Source organism: Bos mutus, chromosome 13 (assembly GCF_027580195.1).
Source record: "Bos mutus isolate GX-2022 chromosome 13, NWIPB_WYAK_1.1, whole genome shotgun sequence".
NCBI lineage: Eukaryota > Metazoa > Chordata > Mammalia > Artiodactyla > Bovidae > Bos > Bos mutus.
Window position 1 is genome coordinate 24,559,641 of NC_091629.1, and position 20,889 is coordinate 24,580,529.

General features: G+C 42.0%; 1 protein-coding gene across 4 annotated transcripts in view; it reads left to right on the forward strand.

Moving 5' to 3' along the window:
* Positions 1 to 20,889, forward strand: part of CFAP61 (cilia and flagella associated protein 61) — a 248,003-nt gene that overhangs the window by 46,223 nt on the left and 180,891 nt on the right. For all 4 annotated transcript variants that reach the window (XM_070381160.1, XM_070381162.1, XM_070381163.1 and 1 more), the window contains one exon: positions 1,145 to 1,304. In XM_070381160.1, the coding sequence (XP_070237261.1) occupies positions 1,145 to 1,304 (160 nt within the window). The remainder of the gene's footprint in view (positions 1 to 1,144; positions 1,305 to 20,889) is intronic.

Here is a 20,889-nt window from a genome sequence, read left to right on the forward strand (position 1 = left end):
TTGTCTTCCCACTGATGTATTCCTCATCAAAGGCCTAAAATGATGAGGGCCATTGTAGGAGGTTTAGAATCAGGTGGGATGCTGAGAGGGCTTCTCTGGTGGCTCAGATGGTAAAGAATCTGCCTGCAATGTGGGAGACCTGGGTTTGATCCCTGGGTTGGGAAGACCCCCCTGGAGGAGGGCATAGCAACCCACTCCAGTATTCTTGCCTGGAGAATCCCCATGGATAGAGGAGCCTGGCAGGCTACAGTCTGTGGGGTTGCAAAGAGTCAGACACGACTTAGCGACACAGCACAGCACAGGATGCTGGGAGGTGGTTATGTTGTAGATCAGACTCACCTGTGAACAGGTGCAGTGAGTTTATTTCCTCAGAACTTTCCACTGAACCTCCTTCCTCTCATCTCCTCCCCATGAGACCATCTAGTCAAATATATGTTCAAGAAAATGAAAGAAATAAGTCTTCCCACGTGGCACTAGTTGTAAAGAATCTACCTGCCAATGGAGGAGCCTCAAGAGACACAGGTTCTATCCCAGCATTGGGAAGATCCCCTGGAGAAGGAAATGGTGACCCACTCCAGTATTCTTGTCTGGGAAATCCTGTGGACAGAGGAATCTGGCAGTCTACAGTCCATGGGGTCACAAAGAGTTGGGCACAATTGAGCACATGCACACACACACAACACACACACACACAAAAATTGAAGAGTACCTACCTGATGAGGAGCAAATTATTAACTTGTTCTAAATTGGGGTCAACCAGATGGCCACTGGAAATAATGGTCCTCCTTGGAACTGCATGGTGGAGGGGAGGAAAGTAGACAGGAGAGTTGGGCTTGCAGTAGGGAAATGAAAGGATTTAGGGCAGGCAGGGGTATTGTTTGGGCAAAATTTCCCCTCAAGAACACCATGACAGCCTCCCTAAGTTCCAGACCCATCTCTAGGATTGTCATTCATGATAATTTTGTTGTCCATCCAAGGTGGTCATCTGTGACATCATTTTTTGAGCCTGTCATGTGTGCTGTGCACTGCGCCTGACCATAGGGTGCTCCCTCCCTCATACAGCTCCAGGTGCCCACGGGCAGGGGCTTTCATGGTGCCCATTCACCTGAGGTTGGATGGTCATGAGATGTCTTGGACATTTCAGGTGGAAGGTGTGGCTGTCGGGTTCATGAGCGTGTGCTCACAAGTGAACCTGGAGCTCCTGCACAAGTGCTTTGACCTGGCACCCTTCCATGGACTCTGCATCCCGCATCAGGACGACATCCTAGAACCACCCCAGGAGTTCAGCATCCACGAAAGTTCAGGTACAGTGGCTGTCATAGGAGCACGCCGGGGATGGAGCTTTGTGCGCTATGCTGTGCTATTGACTCTGTGCTGGAGCTGGGTGGTGGCAGCTGCTGGGCAGCTCTGTACCCAGTCCCCTTTCAGGGGTGGTTCCTGGTGCCTCGCAACTTTGTGCCTGTATCTGTGAGCACAGAGGGTCAAGGGGCATGGCCCTGGGTAGACACCACAGCCTTGTTGCCAAAGGTCTCCTGAATTCAGAATGTCTGCCTTCAGAAGTTCATTGTTAGAGTCGAGGTAAGTTGTGGTGAAATAATTGATAGTGTTTCAGGATTTTATTTGTGCACACACATAGAACCCAGAACCTGAATATGATAAGTGAGTCTTTTAAGTCAAGAACTAGAGAAATTCTGTATGTCCTTAAGTTTTTTATTTTTTTTAATTGAAGTATAGTTGAGTTATAATTTTATGTTAGTTTCAGGTATAAAGTGATTCATTTATACAAATATATTCAGATATATGTATATATGCCTTTAAGTTTTAACCCCAACAATTAGCGCTTCTGTGTTTATGTCATCGACAACTTATTATGTAATACAGGTCTATTGCAAGTAGTCATTTTAAACTTGCTTATTTTTAGCCATCTACAATATTAGAACTGATTTTAAAATCATGTCTGTATTAGGATTTTCACCAAGTGAAATTGGGTCATCTCAACCTTTGGTATCTTAATTTAACAAAGTCTCCCTGCATCCATGAGCATCTTTGAGGTTAAGTGTTTTGTTTCTTAAATCAGGGAGATGCAGCAGGGTGTGTAAATCTAGTTCTCCAAACCTAGGTTTCCTCATTTGTGAAATAGGAAGAGTAGTAACACCTCCCACAAAGGGGCGTCGTGGGGTCTGACTGAGATCACTCAGGTCCAGGGCTTTACTCAGCATCTACATCAAACTTAGTGCGCCATCAGCATGGATCCTCATTTTGAGCGGTCATTATCCATCACTTTGTCGTTGGTCTTTCACTTACATGAGTCTTCCCAGGTTAACATCAGGGCATCTTGAATTGCTCTGCTTTCTCGTGTCTGAAAGACTATATCACAATTTTGCTCTTGTCTGCCAGTCTGGGCTCCATTTTTATGTTTATTTTTGAAGACAGCTGTTGCATCAATATACTGTTACTTGGCATTGTTCAGCGTAGGTAATGTGTGCACTTTCTGCGTACGTATATTCATATTTAAGTTTTTTGCATAAAATAAATGCTTCTAGATGTCAAAAAAAAGATTGCTCAAAAATAGGAAGAGGAGCATGTTGGAAGCAAGACTGACAAGCAGAGGACTTGTTAATCTAAACAACAGCAGGTGTTGGTTTGGCAGATCTTATTGGCTGGACAGGAAACCAAGCGCATGGAGCTGGTCGGAACATTCACACAGGTCACAAAGACCTTTTGGAGCTGTAGCTGGAGAGGGATATCCCTTCTGTATTAATAAGAGCTTTGAGGTCTTTATTGTTTCATGGTGAAGGCTGGCTTGCCCTTGCTTCTCAGCTAAGACATACAGGAGTATTCTGAAGGAACCTTCAGCATGAGACAGTCTTGAATAATATGTTATCATTGTCACTTTCGAATGTATAAATTCTTCTTGAAGGCAGAAGTCAATAGGTTTTATGGCTTAGTTTTCTCATGCCTAAAATGGAGATAAAAATAGTATCAAAACCAGAAAGTTGTTGGGATGGTTAAATGTTAGAATCTACATGACGACCTTAGCTTTTTGCCAAGTATGGAGTAAGTTCTGAAAAAATTAAGGTTGTTTTTCCTCTCCCCTTGATTGTTGTCATTATTAAAAACAAGTTGAGGGACTTCCCTGTTAGTCCAGTGGTTAAGACTTCACCTTCCGGAGCAGGGGGTATGGGTTTGATCTCTGATCAGGGAACTAAGATCCCACATACCTCTCAGCCAAAAAACTATAACATACGAAAGCAGTACTGTAAAATATTCAATAAAGACTTTTAAAATGGTCCACATAAAAATAAATCTTTAGAAAAATGTTGAAAAGATATGGTTCCCTTTCAGGGTGTTTCTGAGTAGCTCTGAATTACATAGAATGACTGGGATGTTCCTATCTTAGAAACTTCATGGGCAGGAACACAATTCAAAATTTAGATCAAATCCTGGACTTAAAAACACATAATCTGTTTAGCCAAAGTGTGTCTGTTTAGCAAAAGCCCCAGAGATATGGAAACTGGAAGAAGTCTTACTATTCTGTCTCCCACTTTTAATATTTTTACCTAAAATTAGTTGATCTAGGACAGGATGGTAGCTAAAGGAAATAGGAAAATTTCTCTTGTCATTTTGTGTGTCTTATTTATTTTTGAAAATCCAGCTCCACTAATAAAATGGTGATTATGAAGTTTCGTTACCGGGAAACACTATTGTAGACTTCCAAATAACTCAGGGATGGATTCACGAATCTACAGCCCATTATATTCCAGAAAAGAGTCATTGGCACATTTTGCTTTCCCCTTCACATCAACAGCAACAAAGAATGAGGCTCCAGAGAAAACTGGAAATGTGTTATGATCCTGTCCTTTTTTATCTAACGAAAGTCTCAAGTTAAAGGAAATATAATTTCCCTAAAATACGAGCCAAAATTCTTGTTTCAGTGGGCACACACCATTGTGCCTTATGCTTTCAATTCTGTTTATGCTTTTTACCTTTCAAAGGATTTTCATATATATTGTCTCATTTTATCCTCATGATTTGATGTACGAGAGCTAAGAAAGGTGCCTGCGTGTGTACTATGTTGCTTCAGTCATGTCTGGCTCTTTGCAACCCCAGGGACTGCAGCCTGCCAGGCTCCTCTGTCCATAGGATTCTCCAGGCAAGAATACTGGAGTGGGTTGCCACGCCCTCCTCCAGGGGAATCTTTCTAACTCAGAGATTGAAACCACATCTCCTGGGTCTCCTGCCTTGGCAGGTGGGTTCTTCACCACTAGCACTGCCTGGGAAAGGTGACCCCTGCTGCCCAAATTCACAAAAGGTGTTACAGCTCAGCAGGGGCTGACCCAGCACCCAGCTTATCCTTCCACTTGACTTTTTGTCTAGGGTGGCTGTGATCAAAAACTCCAGTGGTGTGTCTACTATACAAATACATGATCAATTGTTTTCACTTCAATGAATTATTGAATGAGTTACCACTTTTAGGAGCTCTCAGTGACGTGTGTGTGTGTGTCTGCGTGTGTGTGTGTGTGTTTGTGCTTTGGACAACTCCCATCTTCTGGACTCTTCACCTCTTGTGTCTGTGGGATTTGCCAGGACTGTGCACAGCCAATCTGTCCTGTGTCAGAGGTGGGCAGGAAGTACCAGGACACTGAGACCCCAGGAGCAGCCTCTGATTCTCCATTTCTTCTTTAAAAAATATTGATTTATTTATTTGGCTATGTCAGGGTCTTAGTTGTAGCACGTGGAATCTTTCATTGCTTAGTTGCCCTATAGCATGTGGGATCTTAGTACCTTGACCAGGGACTGAACCTGAGTGCCCTGCACTGGAAGGTGTGTTCTTAACCACTGGACCACTAGGAAAGTGCCCCAGCTTCCCTGTTCCTTGTCCCTGCTCCCCTACTGGTATCTTCTCCATCAACTCCCAGGTAGACAGTTGTGCTCGAATCCTTGACTCAGGGTCTGCTTCTGAGAGAACCCACCCCAACACACTGCTGGCCTAGTCTTTCCCCACCAGCTGTGAAAACATTTACTTACTACAGCTGAAAGGAGTTGAGATATAAATACCTCAGCTCCCTCACCCCTCGGTGGGATAGCTTTGAGACTTGAGTTTTGCGTTGTTTTTCAGAACTCCTCCAGGAGATGAAGTTACAGCTAGTGATCCGCGTGATGACATATGTTTCATTAGCTGCCTTCCTTTCCCTTCTCTCTTCCTAACCTCCCTACCATGCTTCCTGAATCACCTCCCAAATAAACTACTTGTTCTCAGGTCCTTGATCAAGGTAGGGTCTGTTCCCACCAGCTGTGAAACTCACAATTTCATGCAAACTTTCACCCCTCCAAGCAGAGTGACAACATCATGACTCAACATTCCAGAGCTTGTACAGTGGTCCCCATTCTTTATTTTTTCCAACCAAATGATTAATTAAGCAAAGAAACAAAAATGCAGTTTGCTAGCTTCTTTAGGTAAAGATCTTAAAATATTTAAATCTTTGTGATATGATGCTGATTATTTCTAATGATTTAACAATATCAAAGTTACATGATTAACTGTATTTCTGAATACAGAATCCATTTAACCTATATGGAATTTAGTTATCAAGTTCCTCATTCTTTAGCTACTGTAAATATTGTGATCAGCTGCCATCTCATCATTTCAGCTGTGTCCAAAGTTTCCTTTGGATCTGAAAAGTGTAACCATGCACATTCACTTTGCATTTGACTTGGATAATTTGTGTATGATCCCATTCTTTTAGCCACCGGTTCTTCATTTATAAATTATTACACACACTTGTAAATTTGAGTTTATAGCTACTAAACCTTGAGACTAAATTAGGACCAATGGGAACAAAGTCTGAGGATGCAGATTTTGTCCCAGTTTAAGGAAAATCTAGTAAAAGTTTATTTTTTATTAAGTGGAGTACCTCGTTTAGAAGTGGCCAAGTTCCCCAGACATTGGAAAAATTCATGAATAGTCATAAGTCTCAGGAAAGGGCTTTCTACTTGTATGGGAGGTTATACTGAATGAGACCCAAGATCCCTCAAATGCCAGGAGCCTGAAAGCTGAGGGAACAAGCATCAGGATGCTCCCTCCATATGCTGACAGTTTATGAATATTTTCCTTCAGTGACAATGAAATGGCTCAAAACAATATGTATTTTTTCCAGTTGGCTCCACCGCTGGCCTGGCCCAGCGATTGCAAATCAAGCTGTGTCTTTTGTTCCCTGCATCATTACAATGAAGACTTTGGAACCAGAAGTGAGCTGGCAATTTTCTTGATGATGCATAAGGCAAAATAGGGCACAGCCTGCATTTCCACAGCTGCCCTGGCATCAACACATTTACCAGTTAAAATAAAAACAAGCGAAAGACGAAACTTTTGTTTCTCATGCAGGCTGGTGTGACCTGGGGAGTGAGCGTCTTGGTTTTGAAAGAGTCCTGCGAAGTGAATCTCAATACATGCCCAGGGGCTAGCACACATAGGCTCCAAGGACCTTGATGTGCCCTTGGCCGGGAGAGATACAATTTCACACAACAGAATCGTGGGTGTCCCTTAGAATAACCAACGCAGCCTCTTATAACCAGCCCACCCAGGAAAAGTACTGCTTACTCTACATTTAAAAGGCCCTTCAAAATATAATTTTCACAACATCTCCACATAGCAATGTTGCCTTTTAAATGAAAGAAAATCGCTCATTGTCAGGAAATGTTCCTTTATGTCTTATTTAAATTCTTTTATTGCACTTACATTTGCTTCTTACTCTCAGTCTCTCCTCTGCAGGGAGAAGGAATATGGAGGGTTAAGAAACAGCAGCTAAATCAAGTCTTATTTAATCAAGTAGCCCAGGTCGTCTAGCCTCTCTTCCTAAGGTTCTATTTTATATGTCTGTGTTGCTTTCTGTTTTATACTTTCTTCTTCTTTTAGCGTGGATTCCAAATGTGGATGAAGCACTCATCTACAGAGCCTAGCAATATTTCCACCAAGATATTTGGATATTGCATCTCAGACCATGTATTTATTAATACCAGCTAGGATGGTCTACAACTACTGAAGTAGTGACCCTCTTGGGCTCTGTATGGATTTGTTTGGGCTGTCATAGAAGGGTCCCACAGAACACGGGGCTTAAACAACAGAAAATCATTTTCTCACAGTTCTGGAGATGAGAAGTCTGAGGTCAAGGTGTCGGCAGGGTGGTTTCTTCTGAGGCCTCCCTCTTTGGCTTGTGGATGACCGTCTTTTCCTTGTGTCTTCATGTGGTTCTCCCTTCTGTTCCTGTCTGTGTCCTAATCCCCTTTTCTTATGAGGACACACAGTGGCTCAAGGGCCCACCCATCTGACCTCATATTACTCTGTCTCTTTCAAGGCCCTTTCTTGGGACTTCCCTGGTGGTCTAGTGGTTAAGACTTTGTTTTCCAATGCAGGGGGTGCAGGTTCCTTCCTGGATGGGGAGCTAAGACCCCACATGCCTTGTGGCCAAAAAACCAAAACATAAAACAGATGCAATATTGTGACACATTCAATAAGGACTTTTTAAGTGGTTGACATTAAAAAATCTGAAAAATAAACTAAAGGCCCTTTCTCCAGATGGTCACATTCTGAGGTATTAAGGGGTTAGGACTTAAAGCATGAAGTTTATGGGAACATGACTCAACATTCAGTGACACCTAGGATCCTGTGTCAGTGGTTCTCTGGAGCCCTGTTGCCAAGGCTGCAAGACATGGCAGTAATGTCCCCTCTGCCTGATGCTCAAAGTCTAATATACTGACTCGTATTTGTCACAACTTGAATTTCATCTTTTTTTTTTAAAAAAAAACAACAAATGTCTTTTTGGTATACAGAGGTAAGAAAATTGTATTCTTCTGAAACTTTAGCCACTCTTGCCAGCTCTAGTTTTCCAGAACTATGTGAGTTCTAATGATGTGTTAAAGAAGTTGACAAAACAAATAAATACTTCCAGGCTTATGCCCAGGCTGACACGATTATCTCCACAGTGACAGTGTTGATGAAAAATTAATCGGTCAATCTAAGAAAGAAATGGGAAATTTTATTCGAGCCTGATTGAGGTTTTTAACCCAGGAACAACCTCTCAGACAGCTCCGAAAATGGTTGTACCCGTTAGAGGTCAAAGCACAGTTGCATAGGTTTTTGAGGCAGAGGGCTGTACGTTCAATGATGTAGATAGTTTTCACAATCCAGATTAAGTACAAAGTGGTTCAGTTCAGTTCAGTTGCTCAGTCGTGTCCAACTCTGCGACCCCGTGGACTGCAGCACGCCAGGCCTCCCTGTCCATCACCAACTCCCAGAATTTACTCAAACTCATGTCCATCGAGTCGATGATGCCATCCAACCACCTCATCCTCTGTCGTCCCCTTCTCCCCCCACCTTCAGTCTTTCCCAGCATCAGGGTCTTTTCAGATAAGTCAGTTCTTCGTATCAGGTGGCCAAAGTATTGGAGTTTCAGCTTCAGCATCAGTCCTTCCAATGAATATTCAGGACTGATTTCCTTTAGGATGGACTGGTTGGATCTCCTTGCAATCCTAGGGACTCTCAAGAGTCTTCTCCAACACCACAGTTCAAAAGCATCAATTCTTTGGCGCTCAACTTTCTTTATAGTCCAACTCTCACATCCATACATGACTACTGGAAAAACCATACCTTTGACTAGACAGACCTTTGTTGGCAAAGTAATGTCTCTGCTTTTTAATAAGCTGTCTAGATTGATTATAACTTTTCTTCCAAGGAGCAAGCATCTTTTAATTTCATGGCTGCAGTCACCATCTGCAGTGATTTTGGAGCCCCCCAAAATAAAGTCTCTCACAGTTTCCACTGTTTCCCCATCTACTTACCATGAAGTGATGGGACCAGATGCCATGATCTTAGTTTTCTGAATGTTGAGCTTTAAGCCAACTTTTTCACTCTCCTCTTTCACTTTCATCAAGAGGCTTTTTAGTTCTTCTTTGCTTTCTGCCATAAGAGTGGTGTTATCTGCATATCTGAAGTTATTGATATTTCTCCCAGCAATCTTGATTCCAGCTTGTGCTTCATCCAGTCCAGCATTTCTTATGATGTACTCTGCATATAAGTTAAATAAACAGGGTGACAATACACAGCCTTGATGTACTCCTTTCCCTATTTGGAACCAGTCTTGTTGTTCCATGTCCCGTTCTAACTGTTGCTTCTTGACCTACATACAGATTTCTCAGGAGTCCAGTCTGGTGGTCTGGTATCCCCATTTCTTGAATAATTTTCCACAGTTTGTTGTGATCCACACAGTCAAAAGCTTTGGCATAGTCAATAAAGCAGAAGTAGATGTTTTTCTGAAACTCTCTTGCTTTTTCAATGATCCAGCGGATGTTGACAATTTGATCTCTGTTTCCACTGCCTTTTTGAAATCCACCTTGAACATCTGGAAGTTCATGGTTCATTTGAAGCCTGTTGAAGCCTATTGAAGCCTGGCTTGGAGAATTTTGAGCATTCCTTTGCTAGTGTGTGAGATGAGTACAATTGTGCGGTAGTTTGAGCATTCTTTGGCTTTGCCTTTCTTTCGGATCTGAATAAAAACTGACCCTTTCCAGCAAAAACAACACTGAGTTGTGGATATGACTGGTGATGGAAGTAAAGTCTGATGCTGTAAAGAGCAGTATGGCATAGGAACCTGGAATGTTAGGTCACGAATCAAGGCAAATTAGAAGTGGCCAAACAGGAGATGGCAAGAGTGAACATCGACATTTTAGGAATCGGCAAATTAAAATGGACTGGAATGGGTGAATTTAACTCAGATGACCAATATCTACTACTGTGGGCAGTAATCCCTTAGAAGAAATGGAGTAGCCATCATAGTCAACAAAAGAGTCCAAAATGCAGTACTTGGATGCAATCTCAAAAATGATGGAATGATCTCTGTTTCCAAGGCAAACCATTCAGTATCATAGTACAAAGTGGTGACTCATCATAAACCCTTACCAGATCAAGAATGAATATTATCTTTATTTTTCTGGTAGTATCGCATGCCTTGAAGGATCTTAGTTCCTCAACCAAGGATTGAATGTGAGCCCCCCACATTGGAAGTGTGGAGTCCTAACCAGTGGGCCACAAGGGAATCCCAGAAATATTTTTTGTTTTTTGTTTTTATTTTTTTAATTTTTTAACTTTACAATATTGTATTGGTTTTGCCATATATCGAAATGAATCTGCCACAGGTACACATGTGTTCCCCATCCTGAACCCTCCTCCCTCCTCCCTCTCCACACCATCCCTCTGGGTCGTCCCATTGCACCAGCCCCAAGCATCCAGTATCATGCATCGAACCTGGACTGGCAACTCATTTCATATATGATATTATACATATTTCAATGCCATTCTCCCAAATCATCCCACCCTCTCCCTCTCCCACAGAGTCCAAAAGACTATTCTATACATCAGTGTCTCTTTTGCTGTCTCGTATACAGGGTTATTGTTACCATCTTTCTAAATTCCATATATATGTGTTAGTATACTATATTGGTGTTTTTCTTTCTGGCTTACTTCACTCTGTATAATAGGCTCCAGTTTCATCCACCTCATTAGAACTGTATTCTTTTTAATGCCTGAGTAATACTCCATTGTGTATATGTACCATAAGGAGTTGTTCTGTGGATACTGAGAGAATGTTGCTCTATATAGTTGACCAGGTGTTTCTACTAATGAGGAGTTTGGTCCATGTGTAACACAGAAGAGGAGAGAGAGGATAACAAGGGACATAGAAAAATGTTTATGTTTAGATTTTCCTTGACTTGCCTTAGAATACAGATTTTAACTTCATTAACACTATAAATGCTTGCATGGGTTTTCCAGGCTTGGGCTGGTAACATACCAGGAAGGAGGCAGTCATGCCTGGAAACCAGTATTGTTACGGTCATTGCCCCAGAAAGTCTTTTGATTACTTATCTGTCTTCATTCAGCTGCTGGTTTCTAAGCCCTTTTGGATGCCTTTAAAAATAGCAGCGACAAATGAGGGCATCCTCTGAAGTCTCCCCAATTCTTCAGGGAGCTGGATGGCTGGGAGGAAGGGTCCTACCCCCCTAATCAGCTCTGGGAGCCACTAGCTAAGTGATGACTCCGCTGCATTCACCAGTCAGATCCGTTTCTCAGTGGTTGAAATACAAATGTATTTGTACATAGGGCCTTGAGGTCTTTGAAAGAAAAGCGGTTTTATTTATATTCGTTATGATCATTATGTACTGGGATTATTTTCTCAGTAGGCAACATGTCTTTTGCCCATATTTATGAAGCAGGGGAGAAGGCATTTAATGAATTTCAAGAGTGTGTTTGACTGTAAAACACATCTCTCTTACCACATTCACATGTAAATAGCCCTTTTATTTGTTCTCTCTGGTGACCTTTCTTCTTTTGGGGGTAGATCACAGTTTGTTGTTGTTTTCCATTTCCAAATGGGAGGCTGAATGATAATAATGAAAGATTATGCAAAAAATCCATGTTTAAAATAATGTTGATACGGCACTTGTGTTGCAGGATAATTATAGTAATTTGGCCATTACGCTATATGGAGTCAGGAGGTAGTTGCTAGAAAACACGGTGATAGGGGTGATTCAGAAGGTTTTCATCCCAACAGGCTGTTTGATCCTGCTGACTTTTCTCTTGAAAATCAATTGCTTACGATGAATACTCTGAATTCTCCCTTGATTGAATTGGCTGGCAGTGGGCTGCACCCATTGCACGGGGGTCACCAAGAGTTCCGTGTCTGTTTACACAGGGTTTTCGACAACTCTTAAAATATCACAGAGCAAATTTAATCCGAGCGAGCAAGCAGCTAAGGAGGCAGTTGCTAAAAATCCCAGTCTTTGCTCATGGAAGCAAGCAAAGGAAGATGTATTCATTCTGAGCCCAACACGAAGCCAGTTATTTCGCTGCAGGTTGCAAGCCTTTTCTTCACTGCACGTGGCTCTGGCTCTGGGCATTTTCAGACTTTCAGGAACACGTGGGCTCGCCCAGTGGAGGACCAGGGACAGTCACCTTGGAAGCCGGCTTCTGACTCCAGGTGCATGACTGACAATGCTCTTTTTCCCCTCAAGGTTATTAACATATTCGGATTTTCTGTTTCTTTCAAATCAACTTTAGGAAATTAGATTTTTCTAGAAAAACATTGTTTAGTATATGAAGGTTTAAAAATGATTAGAGTACAATTGCTGGTATATATACATATATAGATATATATAGCTCCAGTGTGTGTATACACACACACAAACACACACATATACTGGAAAATCCCCTGGAGAAGGGAATGGCAACCCACCCCAGTATTCTTGCCTGGAGAATTCCATGAACAGAGGAGCCTGGCAAGCTACAACCCATGGGGTGGCAAAGAGTTGGACACGACTGAGCGACTAACATGCACACAAAATGATTAAAGAAGACAATTTAGGTGATGTAAGTAAACTTTAATACTTCATGAAGTGGGTGGTCTGTTTTCAGAGAAGTGCAAAGTGACAAAAAGGCAGGGAGCTTTTATAGGATAAAGAATAAGGAAGAGAAAAAGAGAAAATATCTGGTTGGCCAGGTCTCACAGTCACCCTGGTTTGGGGTAAGAAGGCCCAGGGTTGAGTTGGCATTTGAGGATTGGCTGACAGGATCGACTACATTTCTGGTTGAGTGTAGCATTTATAGGAACATGAAAGTCACCCAAGTTTCAGTTTTCTGACCTGCCCCCCAGCAGGCAGGAGCAGCTCCATCTTGGCCCTAGAAAGTTATTTATTAGTCAGAGAACCTCCCCTGTGTGATTTTAATCCTTTAAATTTTGTTGAGCTTATGGTCAATTTTGGTAAATATTCCTTGAGTCCATGAAAAAAGTGTATAATCTGTAGTTGTTAGGTACAGGGTTCTCTATATTTAGGATTATGTTTGATAATAATGTCAAATATTTTATCCATTTGACCTCATCGATTGTTTGATCAATTCATGCGAGGTCTGTTAAAATCTTCTGCTTTGATTGTAGATATATAAGTTTTTACTCCTATCTATCTATCATTGTTTCAAAGAATAGCAAGAAGAGATAAAAAAGCCTCCTTCAGCGATCAATGCAAAGAAATAGAGGAAAACAACAGAATGGGAAAGACTAGGGATCTCTTCAAGAAAATCAGAGATACCAAAGGAACATTTCATGCAAAGATGAGCTCGATAAAGGACAGAAATGGTATGGACCTAACAGAAGCAGAAGATATTAAGAGGAGATGGCAAGAATACACAGAAAAACTGTACAAAAAAGATCTTCATGACCCAGATAATCATGATGGTGTGATCACTGACCTAGAGCCAGACATCCTGGAATGTGAAGTCAAGTGGGCCTTAGAAAGCATCACTACGAACAAACCTAGTGGAGGTGATGGAATTCCAGTTGAGCTATTCCAAATCCTGAAAGATGATGCTGTGAAAGTGCTGCACTCAATATGCCAGCAAATTTGGAAAACTCAGCAGTGGCCACAGGACTGGAAAAGGTCAGTTTTCATTCCAATCCCAAAGAAAGGCAATGCCAAAGAATGCTCAAACTACCGCACAATTGCACTCATCTCACACACTAGTAAAGTAATGTTCAAAATTCTCCAAGCCAGGCTTCAGCAATATGTGAACCATGAACTTCCTGATGTTCAAGCTGGTTTTAGAAAAGGCAGAGGAACCAGAGATCAAATTGCCAACATCTGCTGGATCATCGAAAAAGCAAGAGAGTTCCAGAAAAACATCTATTTCTGCTTTATTGACTATGCCAAAGCCTTTGACTGTGTGGATCACAATAAACTGTGGAAAATTCTGAAAGAGATGAGAATACCAGACCACCTGATCTGCCTCTTGAGAAATTTGTATGCAGGTCAGGAAGCAACAGTTAGAACTGGACATGGAACAACAGACTGGTTCCAAATAGGAAAAGGAGTTCATCAAGGCTGTATATTGTCACCCTGCTTATTTAACTTATATGCAGAGTACATAATGAGAAATGCTGGACTGGAAGAAACAGAAACAGGAATCAAGATTGCTGGGAGAAATATCAATAACCTCAAAAAAAAAATAACCTCAGATATGCAGATGACACCACCCTTATGGCAAAAACTGAAGAACTCAAAAGCCTCTTGATGAAGGTGAAAGTAGAGAGTGAAAAAGTTGGCTTAAAGCTTAACATTCAGAAAACGAAGATCATGGCATCCGGTCCCACCACTTCATGGGAAATAGATGGGGAAACAGGGGAAACAGTGTCAGACTTTATTTTTCTGGGCTCCAAAATCACTGCCGATGGTGACTGCAGCCATGAAATTAAAAGACGCTTACTCCTTGGAAGGAAAGTTATGACCAACCTAGATAGCATATTCAAAAGCAGAAACATTACTTTGCCAACAAAGGTTTGTCTAGTCAAGGCTATGGTTTTTTCTGTGGTCATGTATGGATGTGAGAGTTGGACTGTGAGGAAGGCTGAGCGCCAAAGAATTGATGCTTTTGAACTGTGGTGTTGGAGAAGACTCTTGAGAGTCCCTTGGACTGCAAGGAGATCCAACCAGTCCATTCTGAAGGAGATCAGCCCTGGGATTTCTTTGGAAGGAATGATGTTAAAGCTGAAACTCCAGTATTTTGGCCACCTCATGCGAAGAGTTGACTCATTGGAAAACACTCTGATGCTGGGAGGGATTGGGGGCAGGAGGAGAAGGGGACGACAGAGGATGAGATGGCTGGATGGCATCACTGACTCGATGGACGTGAGTCTCAGTAAACTCCGGGAGTTGGTGATGGATAGGGAGGCCTGGCGTGCTGCGATTCATGGGGTCGCAAAGAGTCGGACACGACTGAGTGACTGATCTGATCTGATCATTGTTTCACTGTGTATTTTGAGTCTATGCTATTAGGTACATGATTTTTAAGTCATGTCTTCCTTGAACTTAAAAACATCAGTTATGAAGTGTCCTTTATCTCTGGTGAAAGGTTTTTGCCTTAAAGTCTACTTTTTCTGATTTTAATGTGGGCACGCTTGCTTTCTTTAGCTCATATAGGCATGCCATATCTCTTTGCATTCTTTTATCTTCATTCTTCCTGTTTTCTTACATGTTAGGTGTGTCTTTTGTAAACAGCATAAATTTGGTTGTTGTTTTTATCTAGTGTAACAGCTGCTGTCTTTTAGTTTTAGTATTTAGTTCACTTTATTTTCTTATGGGTTTATATCTACTGTCGTACTTTATAGATGTTCCCCATGTTTCTATGTTTTATTCCTGGTATTTTTCTTGTATGTCTTTTCCTTTCTTAATCTCATCAGTGTCAATTTTATTTTTCAAAGAACCAGGTTCAAGATTGAGTTGATTCTCTGTATTATGTTTTATGACTGTATCAATAGTCCATTACCACAAGAATGCTCCTAACAAACAACTATAGAAGCACAGCAGTGTCCTACACTCACACAGCTGGGGTCAGCTACACAGCTCTACTGACTGTGGCTGGGTCTTCCCACCTGTCTTGGGGTTGGTTGCCTGTTGGCAGATCTAGGCTGGCCGTGGGTCCACTCTGTGTACCTCTCGCAGGCTGGGTAGGACATGTTATCATGGTAATGGCAGAGGCACCAGAGATCAAGTGGAAACACACAAAGCCTCTTGAGGTCTGGGCATTGCACTAACACATGTCACTTATCCAAAGCAGATCCCAGGCTGAGCTCAGAATCAGAGTGGAGGACACTACATGACAAAGGGCCTGAACAGAGTAAGGATGAAAAATGAGCATCATGACTACAGCCCATGCTCACAGAAGAAGATAAGGCTGGTGATTTTTGTCATGACCTTCTTTCTCCTGTCCTCCAGAGACACAAACTCCAATTTAGCCTGTGTGAGGCTAAAACCTATAGTCTCATATCAAGACAGTGAGCTCAAGTTCATCATGCTATATGGCTTGGAGGCTGCCCTGCAGTCCAGAAAGGAAGAGTGTCCTTGAAAAATATGGAAAAGCTCTTTGTCCTGCTCTCATGTGGTTTGCCGAGTGTTTTCCTTTGTATGGACTTTATCCTCAGCTTCCTGCCAGTCACTCAGCCAATACAGAGTATATCCCATATACTAGTCTTTGGGAGCCGGATCCAGTATGTGGTGAGCCCCACATGGCCTAATGGTAGGATAAACATGCAAGACAAATGAATTTACAAGCAGAGAATTGTTTTGAAGGAGAGAAAATTGTGTTGAGATCCCAGCAGAATTACACCTAAGTCATCTTGGGAACATCAATATAGGACTTCATAGAAAGAAAGCTTTTGAATCAGAACTTCAAAAACAAATCGGAGCTTTGTAGATGAAGAAGCAGAAAGATTTTCGATGGAGGAAAGACATTGTGTATGGGCAAAAACAAGGAGGTGTTAGAGACCAGAGCATGTGAGGGGAGAGCACCTGCTCAGTGCTGTTGGAGCAGGAAGGGAGGGGGCAGCAGGAGGGAGGAAGTAGGACAGGAGACAGAGGGAGGTGAAGCAAAGAATCTAGATTCTTCTTAATCATGGCATATCTGATGAGCAGCCTGGGAATGTTGAACTAGAAAGGGACACACCATCAACTTCTAGTTATCAGGAAGCGTTCCCCAGGGGCCACTAGAGTGTGCAGCAAAGAGATGAGAAGGGGCTGAACCAGAGCCGTGACTGCAAATGAACTTGGGAGATATTTTGGAGAATTAATGGAACCTGATATTTTACTGCATATGGGGAAGGAGGGTTGTGGAAGAGGGAAGCCTCAAGGGTGTTTTCAGAATCCAGGTGGATGGTGGAACCATCTTGCCAGATGGAAATAAAAAGCATGAATGAATCATTTGCTGGAGACGCTGTGACTTCTGATTTGGACAAGTTCAGTCTGACCTTCCTGGAAAGCCCTTGAGTGGATACAGAGCATCCAGACAGTAACAGGTGCTTCTGAGGTTGGATGGAAAGGTGACCTCCCAAAGGACGTTCTCACCCTAACCCCTGGAATGAGTAAATGCTACCTTCATTTTGGTAAAAGGTCTTCCTCAATGTGATGAAGGATCTGGAGATGAGATTTATCCTGAAAGAGGGAGCCTGGCCCTGCTAACACCTTGACTTCTGCCCAGAGATACTGATTTTGGATTTCTGGCTTCCAGAACTCTGGAAGAATACATTTCTGTTGTTTTAAGCCACCATGTGAGTGGACATTTGTCACAGTAGCCACAGGAAACTAACACAATTATAAAGAAGACCAAAGGGCTGGAAGCAAAGCAAGGAAGGAAACAGGTCAGAAAGTAAGGACACCCTCATTCTTCAGCAGTCCGCGAACGCATTGTCTGCTCGTCTCCATCTTCTTACTGTCTTGAGGCTGCTTATTATCCTTTAGATCTCAGTTTACACGTCCAATGGGCTTCCCTGATGGCTCAGATAGTAAAGAGTCCACCTGCAATGCAGGAGACCTGGGTTTGATTCCTGGATTGGGAAGATCCCCCGGAGAAGGGAATTGCAACCCACTCCAGTATTCTTGCCTGGAGAATCCCATGGATAGAGGAGCATGGTGGACTACCAGTCCATGGGGTCACAAAAAGTCGGACACAGCTGAGACACTAACACTTTCTCTTTCACTTTACGTACACAATAGGACATTGCTCAAACTGAAGCAGCTCCCAGGCCCTTGTTTTCTACACACCATCTAGCACATCTTAGTATTTCTTCTTCTCTTACTGACTTTATTTGGAAGGGCAAGTTAGTCTCATTCGCTGCTGAATCTTCAACGCCTAGTTTGTTAATGTGCACCAGGTGGTAGGTATAAAATATAAAATTTTAAATGAATGAATGAATAAATAAGTGAACAATATGCTTTGTTCATACCTCTGCTTTAGCAACTTGCATACTGCAAGGTAGTTGGGAGTGTATGTGGGGGGGTTGTGAGTGTGTGCACGCACACCCACCTACCTGATCACTTGTGAGCCTCTTAGAGTGAGGACTACCTCTGTCTGGATTTTGCGTACTGCTGGGTACCTCATGTGACTGCAACTCCTTGTTCTCCACTCAACTTCAGTTGAATGAATGTTTTAACTTGAACCTTTAAGTTTTCCTCTTCTTAAAGGTGAGGGCTTAAATTCATTTGTCAGTCTTTTCTGAAATCAGCCATAATATTAAAATACTAAACAAAATAACCATTTTGTAATATTCTGAAATGAAATTACTCTTATAATTAGACATTTTTGGGAAGATCTTAATTGAGTTAATGCATGAAACCCTCCTCCTTTAAAAAGTTAGGATAATGCAGTTAGAGTTGAATTCCCTTGGATCAATGTCCCAGCCTGGTTCTCCCTCTCAATTCCCAGAAATGGCCATTGTTATAACGTTAGTAGGCATCCATCCAGACTTCTTTTTATACTTTCATATGAAGTCCTTGTGTTCATCGGAAAAAATTCTACCATTTCGTGGCAGTATTTTTTTACATAAATGGCACCTTTTGGGTTTGCAAAGTTCTGAAATTTGCTTCTTCACTCAGCTCTTTGAGATCTAATAATGTCGATAAGCTTAGGTCTGGGACGCTCCTTTTATCTTTTGAATAGGATTTCACTCTATGAAATGTGCCACACTTGTCCTCAGATGGACGCAAATTGTTTCCACTATTTCATATCGCAAACCGTGCTGCAGTAAGTATTCTCGCACACGTCGTCTTGGGCCCCTTGCGAGCGTTTTTACAGGCTGTGTTCCCAGAATTGCTCTCGCCGGCTTGGAAATATACCAAGCGTGGCCACAACAGTGGCCTTCCTCCCGAGCCTCTCCTAGTTCTCCAGGATTTGTTGGCACGTTTAACTTTTGCCAGTATGATAGCTGTGAAAGGAGATATCATTGTTTAAACTTCATTTCTCTGACTGTTATTGAGGTTGGACACGTTTTATGTGTTTATTGGTCATTTGCATCTCCTGTCCATTCATTTTCTTTGCCTATTGGTTTTTTCTCTTCCCCTAGACTTCAGTTCTTTGTGTATTATGTGTGTTGCAAATATTTCCTCTGTGTATCTACTTATTTAAGAAACACTTTAGGGTTCTTTTGATAAAACTTTTAAATTGTGATGGGGTCAAGTATGTCAATATTTTTCTTTTATGACTTCTGACTTCTACATTTAAAAGGAAAGATTTGTCCATCCCTAAAATAATAGAGAGATTCTCTTATATTTTCTTCTCAAAATTTAAAAGTATTACAAAAAACTTTAAGCTGTTATTGTATCTGTGAATGATCTTTGTGTATTATATGAAATAAGAACCCAAATTAATTCTTTTCCCATTTGATTAGCACTGTTTATTGTATTGTTTATTCTTCCCCACCAATGCTACCTTTACCGTATATGAACGTTTAGGCTCTTTTTTGGATTCCATTCTGTTCTGTTCCTGCTCCCAATAACCTGCTGTTTTAATAACTATGGCTTTATAATATGTCTTAATATTCGTTAGAAAATTTCGACTCTTTTTTCTTATTCCTTAAAATTTTGTTGACTTTTAGAATCACTTTATTTCATTTCACAAAAAGAAAAATCTTGTAGGATTTTTGATTATTATTTTTTTTTAAGTTAAAAACCACCAAATTGTATACTGTTACTTTTTCCCAAAGCCTTCAAAATGTATTATTTAACTTTCCCTATGTATTTTTCCTGTTAAATAAAGGACTTCCCTGATAGCTCAGTTGGTAAAGAATCCACCTACAATTCAGGAGACCCCAATTCGATTCCTGAGTCAGGAAGATCCACTGGAGAAGTGATAGGCTATCCACTCCAGTATTCTTGGGCTTCCCTTGGGGCTCAGCTGGTAAAGACTCCACCTGCAATGCAGGAGGCCTGGGTTCAATCCCTGGGTTGGGAAGATACCCTGGAGAAGGGAAAGGCTACCCACTCCAGTATTCCGGCCTGGAGAATTCTATGGACTGTATAATCCATGGGGTCGCAAAGAGTCGGACACGATGGAGTTACTTTCACGTATTTTTCCTGTTAGATAAAGAGCAGGGCAGAACCAGGTCTGGTGGGACCTCGGGTTTATACAGTTTGGGAAGTCTCTTTAAGAAAAAGAATACAAAGTTAGGAATGCAATAGTGGGTACTGTCCCTTGGGATGATAATGTGATGTTTTATTCATATCATGGTAACCCCTCTTCAGATAGCCCCTTCTCAGTCCCACTCAGAGAGAAAGTGCCAGCAAACGGTACCTTCCCTCCCCCTAGAATAAAGCCCTGGTTCGTGACTTCCAAGCTACTTAGGTGATGTAAGCAAATAGAATAACAATTAAATTTGCAGCCTCAGTTGTGTTTCTAGCTGCGTGTCATATAAAACCACTGCCTGACTTTCCCCGGGACAGCACCTCACGTCTGAGGATCTCAGGGCACATTAAGCACATTAACTAATTAAACCCCACAAAACCCCAGAGACACGGGAAGGAGAGACGTGGCCTCACCTCGCCCAGTTCTGAAATGCAGCCACCTCTGGGGACCAGCACGGCAGCTGCTTCGGAATAAGCGGCAGCACCCATGACACTTGAGCCCGGACAATTAGTCGTTGTCATTGGCAATTGTCTTGTGAGCATTAGCCTGTCAGACAGTGAGAGCTCCAGGATTAATTGTTGACTGCAGATCTAATCCAGTCCCTGAAATTTCTGGCTTTTTAGTAATTTTGTCCTAATTAAAATGGGCTTCCTTGGTGGCTCAGGTAGTAAAGAGTCCTCCCGCAATGCAGGAGATCCGGGTTCGATTTGTGGGTGGGGAAGATACCCTGGAGAAGGGAATGGCAGCCCACTCCAGTATTTTTGCCTTGAGAATCTCATGACAGGGGAGCTTGGTGGGCTACAGTCCATCAGGTTGCAAAGAGTCAGACACAACCGAGTGACTAAACAACAACAAACAATATATGTGTGTGTGTGTGTGTGTGTGTGAAAGTGAAAGTT